The sequence below is a fragment of the Labrus mixtus genome, chromosome 10 (genome assembly GCF_963584025.1).
Source record: "Labrus mixtus chromosome 10, fLabMix1.1, whole genome shotgun sequence".
NCBI lineage: Eukaryota > Metazoa > Chordata > Actinopteri > Labriformes > Labridae > Labrus > Labrus mixtus.
In genome coordinates, this window is record NC_083621.1 from 6907844 (window position 1) to 6928194 (window position 20351).

Here is a 20351-nt window from a genome sequence, read left to right on the forward strand (position 1 = left end):
AAATTAGCTGTAGCTCACACTGGCTATATCATTGTTTTGTTTTTTAACTTTACTGAAATATGAATATATAATTCTTCAGACAATAGAGGGTGTTTACAGGACGACTGATAATGAGAAAACACACAGACGTGCCAGGGGAGGTGATAATAGAAAAAGGCTTGTGACACCTCTATTGTCTCATACGTTAAATTGTAGATTATTTTTGATAAACAAACTTTAACGTGAATAAAACTTGAGTATTAATTCAGCTTATTTTTCTGTTTAAAGTAAAAGGAAAGGGAATGTTACATACTTTATATATATGTTTATATGTATGCTTTGTTTAAGTTTAAGAAGGGAAGTTTGGTTAGTATTTTTTAGATGTTCAATCATGCTTAAGTCTCTTTCACTGATTGTCCCTGAAGTCAATGGGGCACTGATTACAGAGCTCCTCTTTGATTGGCACAAGGTGAAAGGTATATTATAGTGTGTGAGATCAGCGGACTGGTTGATGTGTGTCACTTTTGAGTAGAAGACTGTGAAGACTTTTTTTTTTTTTTTTTTTTTTTTTTGACTAACTTCTCATAAGTTTTGTTTGCATTAGACGTTTGATAATGGATGAAAGACATTTTGTCATATTTTGTCTCTTTCTGTGCGGCCACAGCCTGAATAAATTTCAGTTTAGACTGATACAATCTGCAACCTGGTTGTCCACTCACATTGCCTGCCATCCAGAAGTACAACAGTTTCTCTTATTTGTAGATATTCAACACAGACATGTGTGTAAAAGTTAGAGTTTTCAAAGTCATCCTGGCCTCTTATGGACACACATCTACTGATGTTGCATAAAGCTGATGTTTTTGTGGTTTAGTGATACGACCGATTAACGAATATGTTATTTTTAACTTCAGTTTAACATGAACAGATTGAACGGATTAAGTGCTGTCGAAGTTAACCTTGTAACGGTTAACAAAGTAACATTTTTGATTAGCTGTGCCAGCCTCTGAATAGTCTGTGAACATCACATCACAGAGCCTGTGTTATTGATGAATATAACCTGTTTATTTCGGAAAACATTAAGACACTAAATATTAGCAGATCAATCATAAAAACAGATGATGACTCAGCTTCAAAGGCAAACCGATTATGTTTTCTTCTGGCTAACACGTAGCTGCGTGGGAGCATTCTCCGAGCATTGCAGACAAAATATGTTCCCCAATGCCAGAATTTTGAAGAAAGGAAGAAGAAATAAACAACTGTTTTGCTGCATTGGAACTGTATGGGAACGAGATAGTAGTTCGATATTTTAGCTCCTGTGCTGCTGTTCTTTCCCTTGCAATTTGCCACCTGTTTCTCCGACAAATTCTTTACCACAGGAAGGTCTTTAACTTTCCATCTCTCAGTCAGTAGGTTGAGGAGAAAATAATGTAAACGCGTTAGGTAAATTAATTCTCTTCGTGTTAATAATAGACAGCTTAGCCCGACTAAGAGGAACATAATTAACAAAATCCTTTAATTTACTGGATTGTCCCTCGGATGTACGTGTGATTTACTAATTAACCTGCTGCAGCCCACTTCCCTCATCCCAGTAATGAGCAGACTGGGGAATGCAATCAGCCTGACCCTATCATTACTTGTCATGAATAAATGTATGTGTTACCATCATTATCAATTACATATCAAGCAATATATAATCATGCACAAATTATTCATATCTATTCAGCTTGCTCCGTATTACGTTGCTCATTTAAAAACCCAATAGAGAAGCTTAGCTAATGGCTAACACACAGGGGGAAACCCATTAGCACAAAAACATTACACTGTGCAGAGTTTCCCCAAAACTCCAAATGAACTCAAATCAAACAATGTTTGAACTGAGTATACAATTTGTGTACTGTACAGTCATCCCAGTGGTGCAGGCCCTCTTTAACATACAGTACATCTGAAACAGTTATCAGTGTCACTTCCTGTTCCCATCATGTGGCTCTTGGTCTCTGTTACTTCCTCTTCTGCTGCGTGTCACTACCAACTATTTACTTTCCACCACATGCTGAGCTGACACTCGAAGAACGACGTGTGTGTGTGTGTGTGTGTGTTAACAGTGTTTTAGTTTGTTTAAGACTCTCGGAAGATTTGAAAATTTGATACCATGGATGGAGATATTCTGTCCTTGTCGTCCATTTCGACATCCTCATCAGAAGCAGGAACACAAAAAGAAACTTCACCAAGTGGCAGCAGCGTCACTCAGAACCAACAGGAAGACAAATCCACTGAAATATGGTAGGCTATGTTTTTTTTTATTTATTTGTTTTTTTTTACATTTTTACAAACCAGATGGGCATAAAAACAGGAACACAGTTGAACAATCTGTAAAATATCTAGTCACATGTATTGTTGTCTTTATGATACAGAAAAGACAAAAGACTCTGGCAGTTGATCAACAAATGGCCAACTTGAATCTTTAAGTAAAACGAGTCCTTCCTTAAATATATAGCTTAAGACGTATAAAGCGCGACATGATCAACAGAGAGGTTTTATTTGTGGCTTAGTTTTCTTTTGAACAGCGATAAAACATTTCAAACTTCTCTGAGATAGTTCTTCATATTTAGTTCGGCAGGGTTGAGTGGGGTGTTTGAGGGAGGTATAAAAAGTCACTGCGGAGTTTCCCATGATGTCACAAATATGTAAGTTTCAGTTCAAATTACACAACATTTATACATTATGCTGGGAAAGCGCTGATAAAATGGTATCAGTTACATAACTCAATCTTAGAACCTGACATATCTTTTGGTTTTACCTATATTATAATGAGTCATGGTTCTAAATGTAGGCATATTACCTACACAGGTGATCAGTCCCATACAGAAGTCCTCTCCTCTGTAAGGGATCTGACTGTGGCTGCAGATAGCTTCAGACAAATCTAGCCTCATAATTGTCAGATTTGCCACCAGCAAGAAGGAAAGATATTATCTCCCTCTTTATCATCATCCACAGTAGTGAATTACCATATTGCTGTGGGAAGCAGTGGCATTTTGGTGTCCTTCCAAGACAGCACACGATTGAAAACTTCGTGAAACTGGGTCACACAAGTTTGTATCGGCTGTCAGAGCAGCAGAAAGAGAAAAGACTGTGGATGAGGGAGACATGAAGCATGGTGTGGTCCCAAAAGGATGGCTGAGAACACTGTGCTGACTTGCCAAGACAGGGTATTGGACACGGGTCTGTTAGCATTTTGGGCTCGTAGTGGCCACTAAAATTAGGCTCCATTTCATTTTTTTTTTTCAGCTTCTGCTTTCATCCTACACAGACCTGCTGGGTCAGTGTGGATGATTTGGTCATTAGTGGCCATAAACAGTCTGCACTGAAGCTCTTTCCTGCCTTGTTGAACCCAGAGGAAAGCCAGATGGCAGAGGGTTTACATTGAGATAAAAACCTTTCTATTATGCCACAAACATTTTTGATGATGTCATTAGTCCATGTGGGGTTTTGGCTTTTTTTAAAGCAATCTTTTTAGTGGGGAACATAACCTTGCTCCAGGATAATATCTTAAATAATTGTCATCTTTGAGTCAACGAGTTTCTTGTTAAACAAAAAAATGCACACTTACTTTCTCTCTGATTTTGATGAGGAGATTGATACCTCTCTCTCAGGTCAGATCATACAGCTGATTAGCTCTGCATAGCATAACACTAAGAAAAGAAAGGCCTTCTAGAGGCTGAAGAGAGAGAAACACTGCCTACCAATACCTCTTAAGCTTTATTAACATTATAATATCTTATTTTTTTTGTAGTGTTTTTTGTGGGGTTGTCACGATGAGGTTGCCAGCAAGCAAAAAGAACAGAAAATCCTTGCTCCCGGCTGAGAAAAAGTCCCACACATAATCCCCTGAAAAGGCTACACTGGGTTTTGGGGGGGGGGGGGGGTTTGTTTCTACTTAATTCTTTTGTTTGTTTTGTATTATTTTAGGAAAAAATCTGTTTAGATCATTCCCTCTGTTTCCTGTTTTTATACTCAACTAAGCCAACCTGCAGCTTGTAGCCTGAAAAACATGACAAACAATTTTCTCATTTAGCTTTTGGACAAAATAATCGTATATATTTCCAAAAATGTTGAATTTTAAATAAAATCATTAAATCTTTTTAGGACAGAATATTTCTAGTATGCTGGTTGTCATGCATTCGTCTTCTTTTTGTCTCCTAAAGAATGAAATAAGGGCAATTTTGAAGTTGCCTCATAGTCGTTTTTCAAGAGAATAAAATACAATTCCAATAGTTTAAACATTTTTGTGATACCTTAATGTTTGTAGTCAAAGTAGATATAATTATTGGCAACTAAAAATATAAATAAATGCTATTTTTTTTTCTACCCCTGCATAAGTCAGTGCCCCAGTTGGGCCACCGTGGTCAAACAGTCTGGACATGCTCCTGTTTCTAGTCTAATATTTTTGTAAATGTATTTTATTGTCCCCTTGGGGAAATGTGTCATGGACTCACAGTGCTGCCAAATGTGAAGCGAGAACTGCTTTACTTGAGGTGAAGGTGGTAAAAAAAAAACCTTATATTTAGTCTTTGGTGAATATTTACAAATCTTTCCATTTGTACTGCCTTTACCTGATAATACGACTTTTCTATAATTGTGTAACATTGTTTTTCACACAGCAGGACACTGTACGTAAGTGGATGAAAGCATGTGTTTGCGGGGGAGTTTAGCCTTAAGGGGGATGAGAGGTGATAGTAGATTGTAACTCTTTATAGTACTTAGCTTTCTGAGGTTACATCAGTTCTACAGTATTTCTGTGTGTAGAAGCCTTGGGGGCTACATACAGAGGAGTGTGATTTTCAATGAGCAGGTATGGGCTTTAGGTCTGTGCCTCCCTATCAGCGATTATTTTTAGACAAGGATGCTGGATAGCAAGCAGGTTTTTACTAATTACTCCTTGCAAATATTTCTCTTCTTTCCAAGTGGTTCCATATAAATCAACATTTTCCTGGGATGATCACACGAATTGTTTCTAGAGGCTATCGATATGCTAATGCTTCTAATAGTAAACAGTGATTCTGATTGGCTAGGACTCCACATGCACAAGAAATGCATCACAGCATGCATGTGTGAGATAGAATCTTGAGTGCATAATGTGACAGTGCATGCATGTGTGTGCGTGGGAGTGCATAATAGCTCGCATTCAATTCTCTGTAAGTGCACTCTGTGTGAGTGGGTGTTCAGAAGGACTCTCTGACATTCTTTAGTGCGAACATGCTTTTGCTTATTAATGGAAATCCTCCTCTAATGTTCTTCATCATGAATTTATTCATGGCCCATATGCATGGACATGTGTAAAAAGTGCAACCGTGTGTTTTTGTGTATGTGTTTGTGTGCAGGACAGCAGAGGTGAGTCCTGTGGGTGACAGACTGCTGTCCACAGAGGAGCAGGTCACTCTGATCACAGAGAGTATGTCTGTCACCTCTGCTGACCAGGAGAAACTGCTGCTGCTCAACAGGAACACTGAGCTTCGCAGAGTCAACAAAGAGGTAAACGAAAGAAAGAAAAAAAAAACACCTTAAACTGGTGAAGATTATCTGCAGGTTTCACGTTTGTGCTGCTGCTGTTTGTGCTTACATTGAATTCTGTCAAAAAACCAGAGGAGTGTGGGCGAGGTGTGAAAACTGCTGCTAAGCTGTGAAAAATCATAATAAAAGTTACATTTTTCAGGAATACAGCCTTCATTTTTTATTTTAATGTTGTGCTTTAAGTGAAAATGATTCGCTTGACTGATGCTCACTGTAATGTATTTAGACTGTGAAGCAGCTCACCTGCGACCTACATTCAGCTCCTGAATTTCTTGTTGTTTTGCCGACAGATTGAGAAACACGGTGGTAACGATGACATGAACGATGCTATTAGAGGGTTTGTGTAAAGGTTGCGGTAGTCATGATTATGTGTTGATGGGGTGTTACAGCTGATGAAGCTGAATGAGGAATGGGACCAGGTGTACCGCAGTGCCACACTGGGTCTGCAGCACCGACTTCAGGCTCTGGAGCTGGAAAGCGCTGCCATCAAACAGCTGAACAGTAGACTATTGCTCAAAGTGGAGCACCAACAGGTAAACATGCAACAGAGCTTGTTCATGGGATGGCTAAATGTACACACAAGACCTATTGCACACATAGTTAGTCATATTGGTGTAGGCCCTGTAAAGTAAGTTACATTACATGTGTGATGTTTCCTGCTGTTTTTGGGTGTGCAGAGCGCAAAGGAGTACTATGAGCAGGCGTTGATGCAGGAACTGAAGAAGAACCAGGAGCTGCAGGAGTACATCAGACTGCTGGAAAACAGGATGCATGCAGACAAAGACTGCACAGCTGCAAAACAGGTAATGTAACTATCAGTGCATCTGTACAGCTCATTATTTTTTATTACTCTCAATATATTCAGAGCCATGACTTAAGTTTTGTTCACCAGTTTCTTTCATGTCTTTACTTAAGGCTGGCTTTACTGCTGTGGTACGTGGTCCTGTGTCATGCCCCAACAGTAATCCTCCTGGAGGTCCTGGTCCTTTACCTGGATACGACCCCTCATCCTCCTTCTTCCCAGCCTCTTCAAACCATGAGGCAGAGCAACAAAGAAAAAGTCAGAGCAGCAGCACCCAACCAGGAGCTCTTGGAGACTCACAGCAAGAAGTGCAGAATCTAAAAGAACAGCTGGAGGCTCTGAAGTGTCAGGTGCACTGCTCTATTCTTCAAAGCATCAAACACTGTTCCCATTTCTGATGTGAGGAAAGTAGAACTGATGTCAACTCACTGTTGCCAGGGAAAGATTTGCTAAATGCATCACACAGGATTGGATAGTGAACAACACCACCAAGTGGTGACTTTATGCTGTTCTGCATTTGCTCACAGCTTGATAATAAATATCTGCAGATCAAAAGATATGGCTCTGATATTGGCTCTCTGCCACACTGATGTCTTCTGTCGGCAGACCCAGATTTATGAAGCAGAGTATGAGACGGAGCACAACGACCACAAACACACTCTGCAGGAGAACCGCAAACTGAGGAAGAAGAGGGAGGAGATGCGCCAACAGGTGGCACTCCTGCAAGAGCAGGTACTGTTTCAAATATCTACACATGCACACAAACACACTCTGCAAACACAAACAGAAATACATGTACACAGATTATGTAACATCTCCATAGACAAGTCAGGGATCAATCGAACAAATAAATTATGTATTTAAGCTTTTCAGGGCTTCAGTGCCAAGTTAGATTGTTTAAATGTGCAAAGTATATGTTGTGCAGTGGCAGTTCAAACATACTGCAGTATTCATATAATCACAAGAATAGAACATCTCAAAGTCATATTGTAATTTTTCCTGCACTCCACAACCTTGCAAAGGTTTAGAATTCATATTGTTTGTGGCAATGTGTGTTTGCCCCTGATTTCTCCGTCTATCATTCTGGCATCACTACAGCTCAAGGTATATGAGGATGACTTCCGACGGGAGCGGTCTGACAAACAGATGCTGCAGCGGCTGTTGATGAAGAAAGCACCCATCGACAAGGACCCAGTGCTGATCCACCGCTGCAATAATGAGCAGGAGCCACTAGGGGGAGACAAGAGGACACAAAGTGGAGAAAAAAGAAAACAACACCACCCACTCTGCCCCAAGCACCCTAATAGGGACAAAGAGGAATGAAAAAAAGTCATGCACAAAGCAGATTCTGTTTTATATTCTTATCAACATTATAAATTGAGTGACACTTAAAGTTGATAAAAAAAGTTGGACTCTTCTTACATTTTTATTCTAACTGACAGCACTTTTATATCATCATAGTAGAACAAAAATAGTACTTGTGAATGGGTTTGTTCTTTGGTTTCCAGGCATGAATACATTTGCCATCTGTGGTCAAATTCATTGTTTACTATTTTCTGCCCAAACCTCCATAATAAGGTTACACTTAAATTGTAGAATATAGTTTATTTTTCTTATGTATACTACTGAACAGAAATTGTTGCCAGCATGTGTTCCTATTAAACTATATATGTAATTGTCTTGTATGTCATCTTCTAATATATGCAATAAATAATATAGTAATGTCTGATCTAAGACTGTGGATGTTTTTTCTCCTGCTTGGATGATTTCATTTCAGTAAGGCTGTGAAGAAGCAGTTTGCTGCTGAGTTCCTGTTGACACCATATAACTGAACAGTTTTCTGCTTTCCTGGTCACTGATCCTGGTCTAATACTATTGACCCATGACATTACACCATAGAGTTGGTCGCTGGGGGATCAGGGGTTTCCCCTCAGTTTATTGTTTTCTCTGAATCCTTGAATATTTCCTGTAAGAGACAATTCTATTTCCCGAACCTGCTTTTTTATTTAAGGTAATGCCATGTAGTGCATTTCTCAATCTGTAATCTATTAACTTGTTTCACTTCATTGAAATGTTGATTCATTGATCCAGTGCAACAGTGTAAATCAGAACAGCATCATGCATCAACAGCTGGGTGATAAGATAACACATGGAGGAATTCAGGAAGTAGAATGAAATGTTTCCAGTCAATGTGATGGATTAAGATGTGGACTCATTCATTGCAAACAGAATTTTCAGGGAAGGAAGTTCAAACTATTTATGAACGCTGACCATCAACCTCCACACCTTTCATTATCACAATGTCAGAAGTACAAAGTAACTAATGTTGGTTCATTAACTGGAACCTAACCGTTTAGAGGCTCTTTCCTTGAAATAAACAGTTTCTCTTATTTCATTTATTTAAGTGTTTAACATGATTATGATTTTGATATTTGGTTATGAGTTAATTAAGTGATTTTATCTTCAGCTTCTGCTAAAATGCTCACAATGCAGATTTCAGGCATTGTTTCTTCTCTTACTGACAAAAGTTAATTACCCTATTCAGGCAGAATGACACATAATTACAGTGTTTTGTACAGTAAAAACATTTTTTTATCCTCATGGGCATGGAAAATAAACCAGCAAAAAAAGTACTTTAAAAAAATGATAATAATATTGTGAACAACACACAATTTCACATTCTTCCTCACATCTCTCTATTAAATTTTCATTTTGTAAAGCACTCTGTAACCCTGTTTTGAAAAGTGCTTTATTAATAAAGTTTATTATAATTATAACTATTATTATTAATAACATAAAAGAAGAAAATGTCTAAAATGTTGCTCATGAATATGAAGGCAGACCATTCGGATATTACTCTACGTCATGCACTCACAGGCGGATCACACACAATATAAAATGTGCCTTTGTCCTGTGATCCGTCACAGCTCCTGGAACAAAAAAGTTGAGTATAAGGATGTGATGAGTGGGAAACTCTGACAGAATAATGAGTTACTGTGAACTGAAAATAGGCCAGTCAAATCACTCTTGACATTCGGTGATGATTGACGGCACCAAAGATAGTCTTCATGTGTCTTCGTCATTGAGTATCAGTTTTCTAATGGTAAAATATTACTCTTTATAGCTCTTTATATTGTTATTATAAAGAGCTTAGTACATAGCTCCAGAAGAGAAAAGGTTTCATGTTACTAAGTATGCAGGTCGTAGAATGCCACACCACACCTAGACTGCAACAATGTGTGACCAGTTTACATCACAGTCATAGTCACAGATGATTATTAAGAAATGAAGGAAGTGGAATTTCCAGAAGGTGCTCTGAGGTGTATATAATCTCTGCTCCACAAGAGCTGGACAGTATCTGGAGGTCAGACACAACAAGAGAGGAGAGTGAACAGCAGACAGGTATGTGGACGATACCCTCTGTAAAGAATCTAGTATGATCTGTTTTGTTTGCAGATAAAGATTGAACATGGAAAAGCATTTTATGTCAAGATTTTAAGACATATACTATTTATTATATGAACAAAATCTGTATTAACTGGACCAAAATAAACTTCTGAACTTCTCTTTGTAAAAAACAAATATCATTAATCATCTAACTCTTTACAGAAGTATTTCCAGTTTCAGTGCTTTTCATTTCCTTGTTTTTTTCCCCACAAGTTATATGCATGAATTTTACCCAGCTTTTCTTGTCAAACGCTTAAAGTCAGTTTAAAACATGGCAAGTGGAGTGATAATATTTCAGTTACAGATTGGTGGAGGTTAAAGGAAAGTTTTCAGTCTTTAAATTGTCCAGTATGATGATAGAAATGTTCTTTTCCCGACCTGTTTTAGTAAGCAGATGTTCTATATTTATAATAAAAAAAGACTCTTAATATTGACAAAAGCCTGTTTCACACTGGCAGAGAGGTGTAGGTTCAGCGTTATATTGGTCTAATATATTTGTCTAATAGGGCAAATAGAACAAGGTGGTGCTCAGTGCAAATGTGGTTAGATGTGTTTTTTCCCATCAGAGCATGGCGCGTCTGCATAAACAACTAAATTCAGCTGCTCTTGAAAATGTGATGAAAAACACAATCTCAGACAGAATATATTTAAACTTCACATTATCTCTCTGTTTCTCCAACACCACAAACAGTTTGCTGCCTTATAAATTTCCGAAGCAGAAAGCCCGAGGCATCAGCAGTGAACCAGTCTAACAGAGATGACAACATCCACAGCCAAACTGCAGGAGATCTATAACCAGCAGGGCTTCCTCTCAGCGCTGCCTGTTTTAGATGAAACTGAGCTGAGGGAGGCCAGGCGAGCCTTTTCTGAGCTGGAGGAAGAATTTGGTAAGTTAAAGCTTTGAGATGAAGGAGGGTGAGAGGCAAAGGGTGAAAAAGCAGTCAAGTAAGACATGAAAAAGACAGAAAATGCAGGAATGGAGACAACTAATGAGAGCAATTTTGTTAATTATGAACGTGGTGAAGGATGCAGCACTTAATATAATTTCATATTACATGTTTGTATGTTTCCAGGTGAGGAGTACACACAGTACAGCCTCCATAATGTTCACCTTCAGTATCCATGGGTGAAGGACCTGACCAAACATCCTCAAATCCTGCAAGTGGTCAAAGACATCATTGGCCCAGATGTGATCCTGCTGGACTCCCGTTTCATCTGTAAATACCCCGCAGTCAAACCCAAACACCAAGAGAATGAAGAGGGGGAAACCAAGCCTGATGTTGAGGAGAATGAACTCCCATATGTGGCCTGGCATCAGGATATGAGGTAGATTTAAATCCTGAAATGTCTGCATGTAGGGTTTTTTTGTTGTTGTTTTTTGTTTTCTCTGACTCAAACTGTCATGTTTGCAGGTATTGGGGTGTTGCAGGTGGCCCTGTTCTCTCCGTGTGGCTCGCTTTAGATGACTCACTGAAGGAGAACGGCGCTCTCCAGGTCATCCCAGGTATCATCGCAACTTGCCTTCAACTACTGTCCTCTGCTAAATAGGGGCAGAATGTCTCAACTAACATGATTAACTAATGAAAACACTTTGCTTCATAGATCAGACTTACGTGTTTCTGTGCCCTGCAGGTAGTCATTGCGCCGGCGTGTTACCCCATCGCCAAGCCGTCCGCCCTGGAAACATGCTGTCAGTGAACCAGGAGATCCCCGAGGAGCTGGTGCAGGCTGATGAAGCTGTGATTTGCCCTCTGTCAGCCGGCCAGATGTCTGTGAGTGTATTTATGTTTTGTTAAAAGATAAAAGTTTATGAAAATGTTTGATATATGAAACATGATTTGGGACTTTGTTGCAAAAGGTTCATGATGGATTCCTGGTCCATGCAAGTGATGCAAACATGTCCCAGAGGAGGCGCTGTGGCTTGGTCATCCGTTACGTTCCCACCTGTGCGTATCCCATACAGGTGAGACAAACATGAGTATAATTGTAATCCTGTTTTCTGTAGCTTATCATTTCTCAATCTTACTTTGTATTGATTCTGATTTCCTCCTGTTGTCTCTAGGATCCGAATCGTCCAAGGAAATTTCATGCGACAGAGTTGGCATGTGGAGCTGATCAGTTCAAACATTTCTCCAACAAAACTGCGTGAATTTTTCCTTGATTCTTCTGCACATCGACAAGTCATATGTTGTACTTTGGCTGTTCCATGTACATGTATAATGTATAAACCAGAAGTGTAGATTGGACTATATTGTTTATCTTCTGTAAATATATGATCAATTCATAAAATAGTGTCTTCCATGTTGAACAGTTATGGCCGCTGCCACACCTCCTCTCCTGTGGGTATGACATTAATCTCTCTGTGGGAACTTGTGTGTTGGTTTTACGAGGCGCTTAATTGTTTTTTTTATTTATGTGCCAGGGATTCATTCAGTTTTGTTAGAAACACTAGGTTATAGTTCGGTTTGAGTAGTTAAGTATAGGTTTTATTTTTTTCTGTTTCACCTTAGAAAGATTTGTAGATAAACACTCCAGTTAGGGTCCTCCTGTATTAATTATATGATTTAATTGATTTAGATCAGCATCCACAGGCCCTTTCACTTACATTCTGCCTCACCCTTTGTGTTTGTAATACACTCTCACTTCTTGTGATAATAAGTACCTTTTTACTTTATCCATTTGGTTTTGTGGCTTCAATTTTCCCCCCCGGGCTTGGTTGTTAAATCAATTGTTTACAAGAACTTCAAAAATAAATCAATACTCACTCAGTATTTCAGTGTATCCACTTCTTTCACATTTAGTAAAATATGTGCTAGTGTACCCCGAGACGAATATTAATATATGAAAACTATAAATACTCAAAATCAAAGAAAAATTACTAATTACTAAAAATGAATCATTAAATCGATTATATGAATGATTTCTTAGACTGACATAAATGCAGACAGCATTCAACATGTCTGTTTCTCCTCATCTGAGCACTGCTCCACTTCAACTTTGTTATTTTCAGTTCATGAGGCTTTTTAAAATGTAGTTTGGTTGATAGACATTATACTTTACATTGTACTTCACTTTATGTGAATGTATATTTAACAGTGAGCTGTTTATATTTCATGTTGACTCTGCACTTTATTTTAATGAAAGCTGCTAACTTTTTGGATGTACTTTTGTCTTTTTACTGCCTTGCCGCAAAACCAATCGCCCTTCGGGGACAAATAAAGTTGAGGTTGAGTTGAGTTATTGAAACCTTTGGTTATATTAAGTGTTACTTCAATCCACTACAAGAAGATTTTACAAATAAGTACAAATGTTATAACAATCCTAGAAGCAGCGGGGTGTTTGTGATACAGTAAATACTTTTACATAACTTTCCAAAATGTTTTGGTTATTGGTATCTAACACAGCTCACTGGCAAACCAGCATAGAAGAAGAAGTGACACCAGCACTGTTTCATATTCATTCAATATAAAACTGAAATCTTATGTCATGGGTTCAGTCGCAGACAGGGTTTTGTGCCCCTTCACATGCTTTGCTCTGTGTGGCTGAAGATTGAAACAACATGGGTCTCTGCATGGACAAGGACATAAAATGTGTGCGGAAAAGTACATTTCTGTTTTCATTATTTATGTCTTTCATGGGCTTAACAAACACTCTCTGCGGAAAAGTGAGTATGTAAGAGATTTCCCTACGTTTTTAGGGGTTGATTTTTGTTTTGTTTCTTTGTCAATGAAGAAAAAATACAAAATTGACTTTTTTAGTGTAAATTTATTGAGAATGTCAAAACAACACATCTATGGGCTAACATTAGACAACTTCTCTGTGGTGAGTTCTATAACTTGACATCATGCTTGTACAGGAAATAAATACAAACATGAGAACATGTAAATAGATACTTTTAAGCCAGTTTCAGGGTTTCTTTAACCATTACACCTATTCCATCAAAAACTTCATGAAAGGCAGCGTTGCACATGAATGCACATGTTGTGACCAGCTTATTTTTGATATCAACGTGTGCCTTATCCACATCTGTGTTGACATGCTTACAGCCCATCTCCTTCACAGCGCCTGCTGTCTGAGCGTGCGGCCACCTTGAAACAGAAGGAGATCAAAAGTTAGAATCGGAGAAGAATCATTTTATATCCACTGATATCTGATGATGAGAAACTGTTTCACTCACTTTTCACACTCTTTGTCTTGCCCCACTGTGAGCTCACAGCCAGGCAGGATTTTGGCAGCGAGAATGGGAGAGATGCAGCACATGCCCAGCGGCTTCCTGGCTTTGTGGAAAGCCTTGATGAGCTTCTCCAGTTGGGGCTGGATAGTGCAGTCTTTATTCTTCACAGCCCAGTCGCTCAGGTTTTTAGCTACGCCAAAGCCCCCTGTAAGAGAAAATGCAGGGTTCATGTACAACATCATGGAAAATATTTCACCCATACATAATTTGTTTTTGACACAGTGAGTCCAACCTGGGATGATGGCTGCGTCAAAAGCTGAAACATCCAACTTGGCCAGATCAGTCACGTCCCCCCTGGCAATGCGAGCACTTTCCTGCAGGATGTTTCTCTTCTCCTCTGTAGGTTTCCCCTCACAGTGATTTACAACATGCATCTGATCTGCATTTGGAGCAAACATCTGCACCTGAAATAAATAATAGCAGAATATGAGAACTTTTCAATTTGGAGTTGTGGGAGTTTTTATTTCTTGGCTAAACAAATAGACAGAAACACAAGTCCCTCTAAATGTGTTTTCTTTTTCTCTTTACTTGGACTTACTTTCGCTGCAGCTCGACTCAGGTGAACGAGGACAGCAGAAGCTTCATGGATCTCTGTTCCGTCATAGACTCCACAGCCTGAGAGAATAACTGCAACACGCTTCACCATGTTTCCTTTTAAATAAAACACACACACAATAACATTTATTTTCTAAACCTGAGAAATGTCTAAATTATCTAGACTATCTATACACAAAGAGTACAGCCTAAAGTGTTTCTCCCTGTTTTGAGGTATAAGGAGAACTGCTACTAAGCAACTTGTTCACATAAAGATGTTACAGAGCCAGGTGACAGGGGACACCAGAGGTGCTGCTAATGCCAGGTAACGCTGTTGACTCCTGCACAAGACTCACTATGTTTCTTAAAATCCTTTTTACATATCTACTTTTTATGTCTACATCTGCATCTTTTAGATTTTTCATTTTAGAAAAAAAACATTATTAAAGTGTAGACGTAACGCCATTTAAATGTATCTTACCTTATGTATGTGGTTGGCTGTCAGTTTGTTGAGCTGTTCAGCAGAGGTGAAACTTTATACTTCTGCCGGCTCTCTGTCCCCTCCCACAACCTGCTGACGTCATGCACCTCAGTAACCACAAACAACTGTAGGTGAAATGCTGAATCATTCCTCACAAATGAGTGCTCTAAATAATCAACGTGTTGTATTGAAGGAGTAAACTTCACACTTTGTATCCAAGTAAAGTTTTAGCTTACCTACGACATCATCCATTTAAGACTAGTCTCTTGCATTTTATAACGATATGTGGACATTATTATTTTAGAAATGCCATAAATTACTTAAATTAAAAGGTATTTTATGTTTGCGCCGCAGGCTATGAATATAAATGTCATTATGACGATATTAGTATGGTATAACTGTTTGTGTTGATATTTGGCCAAAATTGTTTAAAAAATATAAATATAATTATGTACAGGTGTAACATAATGCTACCTATATATTAATTCCCATTGTACCACTGTGAAAAAGTTCACAAGGAATTATTTTTTCCTTATAATTATAAATATTTTTTTCAGAGACTATTTCCTGTAAAGACTTCAGTGTTTTCCCAGTGAGGTGCGGCTTCTCCTCATGTTTCTCTTACCTGCTGACGTCACACACAGCCGTATAAAGCCCGGCTCCTCGCATACTAATAAATCCACTCGCGCCATGGCTTACCTCAAGTCACTCCATGTGTCCGTGGGAGTACTGAGCATTTCTGGCGGTAAGCTCGTATTTTCATACGTCTGTTAAGATGTTTTTTTTTTTATCGTCTGCAGCAACTATAACCTACACTAAGCTCTCTCTGCAGCAATCGTCATATCATCATGAATTATTTAATTACTAAGACATGATAACAAAGTTGTGTAGCATCTTGATGTATTCAGTTTATTTGTAAAAGGGATCCTGCACAATGATCCCTATTGCTTATTTGCATCTGCAGTCCCTTAACAAGTATTATATTTTCAATACCTACAATGTTTAACACAGCAGTTATATGTATATTCGTAAATAATATTTATATATTTAGTTCCCAGAGCATTGTACCTAGCTTATTTTTATTAACATTATTCATACTTTCACTTGGTACTTATTGCTTATTTTATTATTTCTATTTTATTTTATATTGTAAACTTATTTCTGTACTGATATTTTGTGTTTAAGAGCAACTGTAGCAAACGAATTTCCCCCTGGGATTAATACAATATTTCTGATTCTGATTTAGGATTTAATCTTCAAACCAATGACATGGAAGTTTTGAAAACATGACACACTGAAACAAGATGCCACCATTAATATTAAAAATAAAATCACACATTATTTTGCTATCAAATAGCTCGTTAGACGCTTGTTGTGTATAGTTAAAGTTGTGAAGACTAGAAATGGAGCGTACAACCTGAAAAAGTGTCATGCAAACATTATAAAAAGATCCATTCTTTATTCTCTTTGCTTAAATTTACTTTCTTATATGTTCATGTGTGTACATAAAATACTGAAACCTCTCATAAAGTCATTAGGCAGACAAAAACCTTATTTTGGAATTTAGCAGGCAAAATCACTTCAACTTTTCCATCAAAATGTGAAACCAAAACTTGTATTAATGTGTCAAAAAATATTGTTTAGTCAACAGTGGCCAGCTATAGGTACAAATTTTTGTCTTTCCGACTTGTAGGCTCTCTCCTGCTTTTGGTGAACAGCTATGCCAGCTCAACAGAAAAAGACTTCATCCCCCAGATTGCACTGGGGATTCTGCTCCTAATAATTTCAGCACTCTTAGCTTATGCAGGTTGGTTTTAATGGATGTTTATCACAAGTATTGTTAGATCTCCTGGCTCATTTGTATTTGTGTTAAAAAAAACAGCAACAACATATCCACTCCTTTGTGTTTTTGTCACTCAGGGATCCGTCGCAGTTTGTCCCACGCCCAGCTGTTTTCCTCTCTGTGTCTGACTGTCTCTGCTCTGTGGTGTGGTTCAGGTCTGGTCTACATCCTGGTGGGCCAGGGTGTGCTGCCGTCCACAGAGCTGAGATCTTCTCTGGTCCCAGGCCTGGCAGCGTTTACTTTAGCCCTGCTCATCATAGGTGGTATAGCGGTCATTGCAAAGAAAGCTGTTCTTTTTCTTATAGCTGTTGGCATTAGCTTAGCATGTGCCCATCAAATTGCTGGTTTGTCAGCTGCAGGTTTTGGTCAGTCTGCCACAGCTGCAAACTACCTTCTGGTCTGTTTAGTGGGAGTTTACTTTGGCTTTGGACGTCTGTTGTCCACAATTACTCAAGGTAAAGTTGAGCCTCCAGGAACAAGCCTGAAAAGCAAACCTGATTTAAAAACGGAGCAGCACAAAGGGTGTGTAGATCTAGTACTAGTAGGTCTGGTGATGAACTTGCTGTCTGCCTCAGTGTTAGCCTGTCCTCTGTTAGGTGTGGTCCCCCAGCTCTCCGTGGGTCATGTCCCTTGGCTATGGACAGCAGGAGTCTTTCAGCTTGCTGTGTGTGTCCTCCTCTACAGAGCCATGGACACACTAGCCGCCACTTTTTACGGCTTCACTGCTCTGCTGAAATTTGCAGAGGGCTACAGCGCTCTTCTGTCATTCTACTCAATCCAGCCTTCCTCCCCTGTTCCCTTCCCTGTCGTCTTCTCTGTGCTGTTCTCCATCCTGGCTCTGTTCAGCTGTCAGAAAAGCATGCTGGAGGGGCTCTACCACTTGTTTTTTGCTGCTTATTGTATTGCCATTGCAGCTCAGCCTCAAGCTTTCTTCAAAGGAGGCACACAGGGTGTACAGGGAGCCATATTTGTAATCTCTGCTGTAATGCTTTTAATCAGCTCCTTTAATTTTGTCTCCACTTCAAAGATTCCCACAGGGCAGGGCTATTTCAAAACGTTAGGAACCAGAATTTCAGGTGTTACTCTCAGAGCAGATAAAGAGCTACATGCACCCCACCTGGGCTACTCCAAGTATGCAGATGCAGAGGTGTTAGGCCTTGCTTGCAGCGTTCTAGCTGCTTTTGCAATGACAGCCTCAGTCGGTGACAGAAATCCTCTGTCGGTGTTGATTCTTCCCTGGGTGGTCATGTCTGGAGGTGCTCTCGTGCTATTGTGCGGCTCAGTAGCTTTTGCACGAGGTAAAACCTTTGAGAGCACAGTTTTTGTCCTCTATGGTGTGATGTGGACAGTGTGGGGGCTGACACGATACGGAGGCCTGTATGGTGACACCAGGAGCTTTAATGTTGCTGTTGGGATCATTAGCTTTATGCTGTTTAACTGTTTAGTGACCGCTGCAGCGCTCTTTTTGAATGTAGCCTGGTTTGCTTACGCCCTTACCTTCCAGCTCATCCTCATTAGCTTCTTGTTGGATGCTGTCGGCGCACTGCCTCACGGTTATGACATAGGAGTCACTATCATCTTTGGCCTTGTTAGTTTTTACTGCTTCCTGGCGCACATTTTTAACAGCACCTTCCAGAGCCCACAGATCCCCCTAGGAAAGCCTTTGGTCAAGCTGAGCGGAGTGGGTGGAGATGCAGATGTCTGTCCGCATGTATCAGCCCGCAAGGCCTCGTCTGTCAATCAGATTGCAGGTGAAAATGTTGAAGGAATCATGGTTCATTTTAGAGATACACAGCTGTTGATTTATCTGATCCTGAAGTCGTGTTCTCGTCTTCTTTACCTGCAGAAATCATGAAAAATGGCGGCATATGTGGAATGCCGACTGACACCGTCTACGTGCTGGTGGCAGCTTGTAACAGACCCGATGCCGTCGTCAAAGCTTTCAAGTGAGTTTCCATTATAATCAGTGTTCCCTTATCTGCGTCCATGCAATGATTGAAACCCATAACTCTGTCATTTTCATGATTAAATTCAGGGTGAAGAAGCAGGCGCAGGACCGACCCATGTCCCTGTGGATCTCCTCCATAAAGCAGCTGGAGCCGGTGCGTCACCTGCTGAGCCCTCTGCTGCTGAACTTCATGGAGGCTGCGTGGCCCTCCTCCATCAGCATGGTCATACCAAGAGGTTGGTGTCTTTTATTTGGGTGGTTAGTTGTTTGTACAACGTGGTGTTTGTGTGCCCTTGTCGCATGTTGGTGATTAAAAAGCATTTTTTTTTTTCTGTTTTTTTTTTTTTCTTTCATTCAGGCCCGTGGATGGACACCTTTGGTTTAGGAGATGCTGCCAAACACATCGGTACTCCACAAAGCATCGCAATCAGAAACCCAGACTGCTCTGTGGCCACACACCTCATTAATCTGGTAATGCCGAGGACATCAAACATTATACATTTTAAAGTTAGTAGTAAGAAGGCGTTTTGGTAAAAACAAAAATGTCCTTTATGCAGGTGGGGCCCATCGCTGTGACCTCAGCCAACCCTACTGGCGAGGCAGACACAACTCACCACAACCAAGTTTACGCCAAGCTGGGGGACAAGGTGAGGACCATATTTTCTCTCAAACAGTACCTGTTGCTTTGTGTGTTTTCATGAACTACATGTGCATTTTGCTTAATAAGGTGGATGGAGTGCTGTGTGATGGGCCTTCCCCAGAGAACATTGCTTCTACTGTGGTTGACTGTACAAAAATTGAAACAGGGCACATTGGTTTCTTCAGAGTGGGTCTCATTCCTAAATCAAAGGTAACATTAATATTCCATCTTTTCCATTCACTCTTAATAAACAATTCTAGTCGTGTCGATGTTTACACCAGTATCTGCTGCTTCTTTTTGTGTGCTTTTTAAGGTTCTTCAAATCTTCGAGGAAGTTCAGAGGCGGCACATCCAGGGGCAGACGAATCCTGCTTTTGAATATGATCAGTATCTGCCTGACACACAAAGTGACAGAAGTTCAGAAGAGAACAATAGGGTGGAAACGGGAAGAGAATCTGGAGTCGAGACATCTACAGTTTCTCCTGAGGAAAGTCCAGATCTCCGAAATGAGTCATAATACAGTTCATGAAAACACTGCCAAACATGTTACTTGGAAAAAAATCATGCATGCACAAACAACAGCTTTTACTAGCTTGCAAATTAGTGTTTGTGGAGGCTTCTGGTACAACCACATATGGAAAAAAAAATCAACAAGCTTCTCATGTGTCAATGTTCATAAATATGGCACTGCAACAAAGAGTAAGGTCTTTTACCTGCTCTTTGTGTCTGCAAGTGTCTTCAGATTACATTTGTTGTGAATTGGCGCCATACAAATAAAGATTGATTGATTGACTCAAACACACTAATTCAGTTCACCTGTAAAATGATTACGTGATATTATTTATTTTTGTATATGTAATAAAAAGTGAACATTG

The 20351-nt window shown here is 39.5% G+C and overlaps 4 protein-coding genes across 4 annotated transcripts; 3 read left to right on the forward strand and 1 right to left on the reverse strand.

The window, feature by feature from the left end:
• The first annotated feature begins 1978 nt into the window (after positions 1–1978).
• Positions 1979–8078, forward strand: si:ch211-153b23.7 (kinesin-like protein KIFC3). The gene is made up of 7 exons (XM_061047786.1): positions 1979–2259; positions 5358–5508; positions 5937–6080; positions 6225–6350; positions 6463–6699; positions 6956–7081; positions 7448–8078. The coding sequence occupies exons 1-7, from the start codon at positions 2129–2131 to the stop codon at positions 7670–7672; spliced, it is 1140 nt and encodes a 379-aa protein (XP_060903769.1). The 5' UTR covers positions 1979–2128; the 3' UTR covers positions 7673–8078.
• A 1551-nt stretch (positions 8079–9629) lies between these two features.
• Positions 9630–12104, forward strand: zgc:174917 (uncharacterized protein LOC565650 homolog). The gene is made up of 7 exons (XM_061047787.1): positions 9630–9751; positions 10488–10683; positions 10870–11122; positions 11209–11300; positions 11429–11568; positions 11655–11759; positions 11859–12104. Exons 2-7 carry the CDS (start codon positions 10554–10556, stop codon positions 11943–11945), a joined length of 807 nt encoding a protein of 268 aa, XP_060903770.1. The 5' UTR covers positions 9630–9751; positions 10488–10553; the 3' UTR covers positions 11946–12104.
• Positions 12105–13541: 1437 nt separating this feature from the next.
• si:ch211-153b23.5 (uncharacterized protein LOC321177 homolog) lies at positions 13542–15097 on the reverse strand. Its single transcript, XM_061047788.1, has 5 exons — positions 15046–15097; positions 14569–14681; positions 14263–14434; positions 13974–14175; positions 13542–13884 (listed from the first exon to the last, which is right to left on the reverse strand). Exons 2-5 carry the CDS (start codon positions 14674–14676, stop codon positions 13692–13694), a joined length of 675 nt encoding a protein of 224 aa, XP_060903771.1. The 5' UTR covers positions 14677–14681; positions 15046–15097; the 3' UTR covers positions 13542–13691.
• A 636-nt stretch (positions 15098–15733) lies between these two features.
• si:ch211-153b23.4 (uncharacterized protein LOC335392 homolog) lies at positions 15734–20351 on the forward strand. Its single transcript, XM_061047789.1, has 9 exons — positions 15734–15790; positions 16739–16852; positions 16966–18639; positions 18735–18834; positions 18924–19072; positions 19195–19307; positions 19394–19483; positions 19564–19686; positions 19790–20351. The coding sequence occupies exons 1-9, from the start codon at positions 15736–15738 to the stop codon at positions 19991–19993; spliced, it is 2622 nt and encodes an 873-aa protein (XP_060903772.1). The 5' UTR covers positions 15734–15735; the 3' UTR covers positions 19994–20351.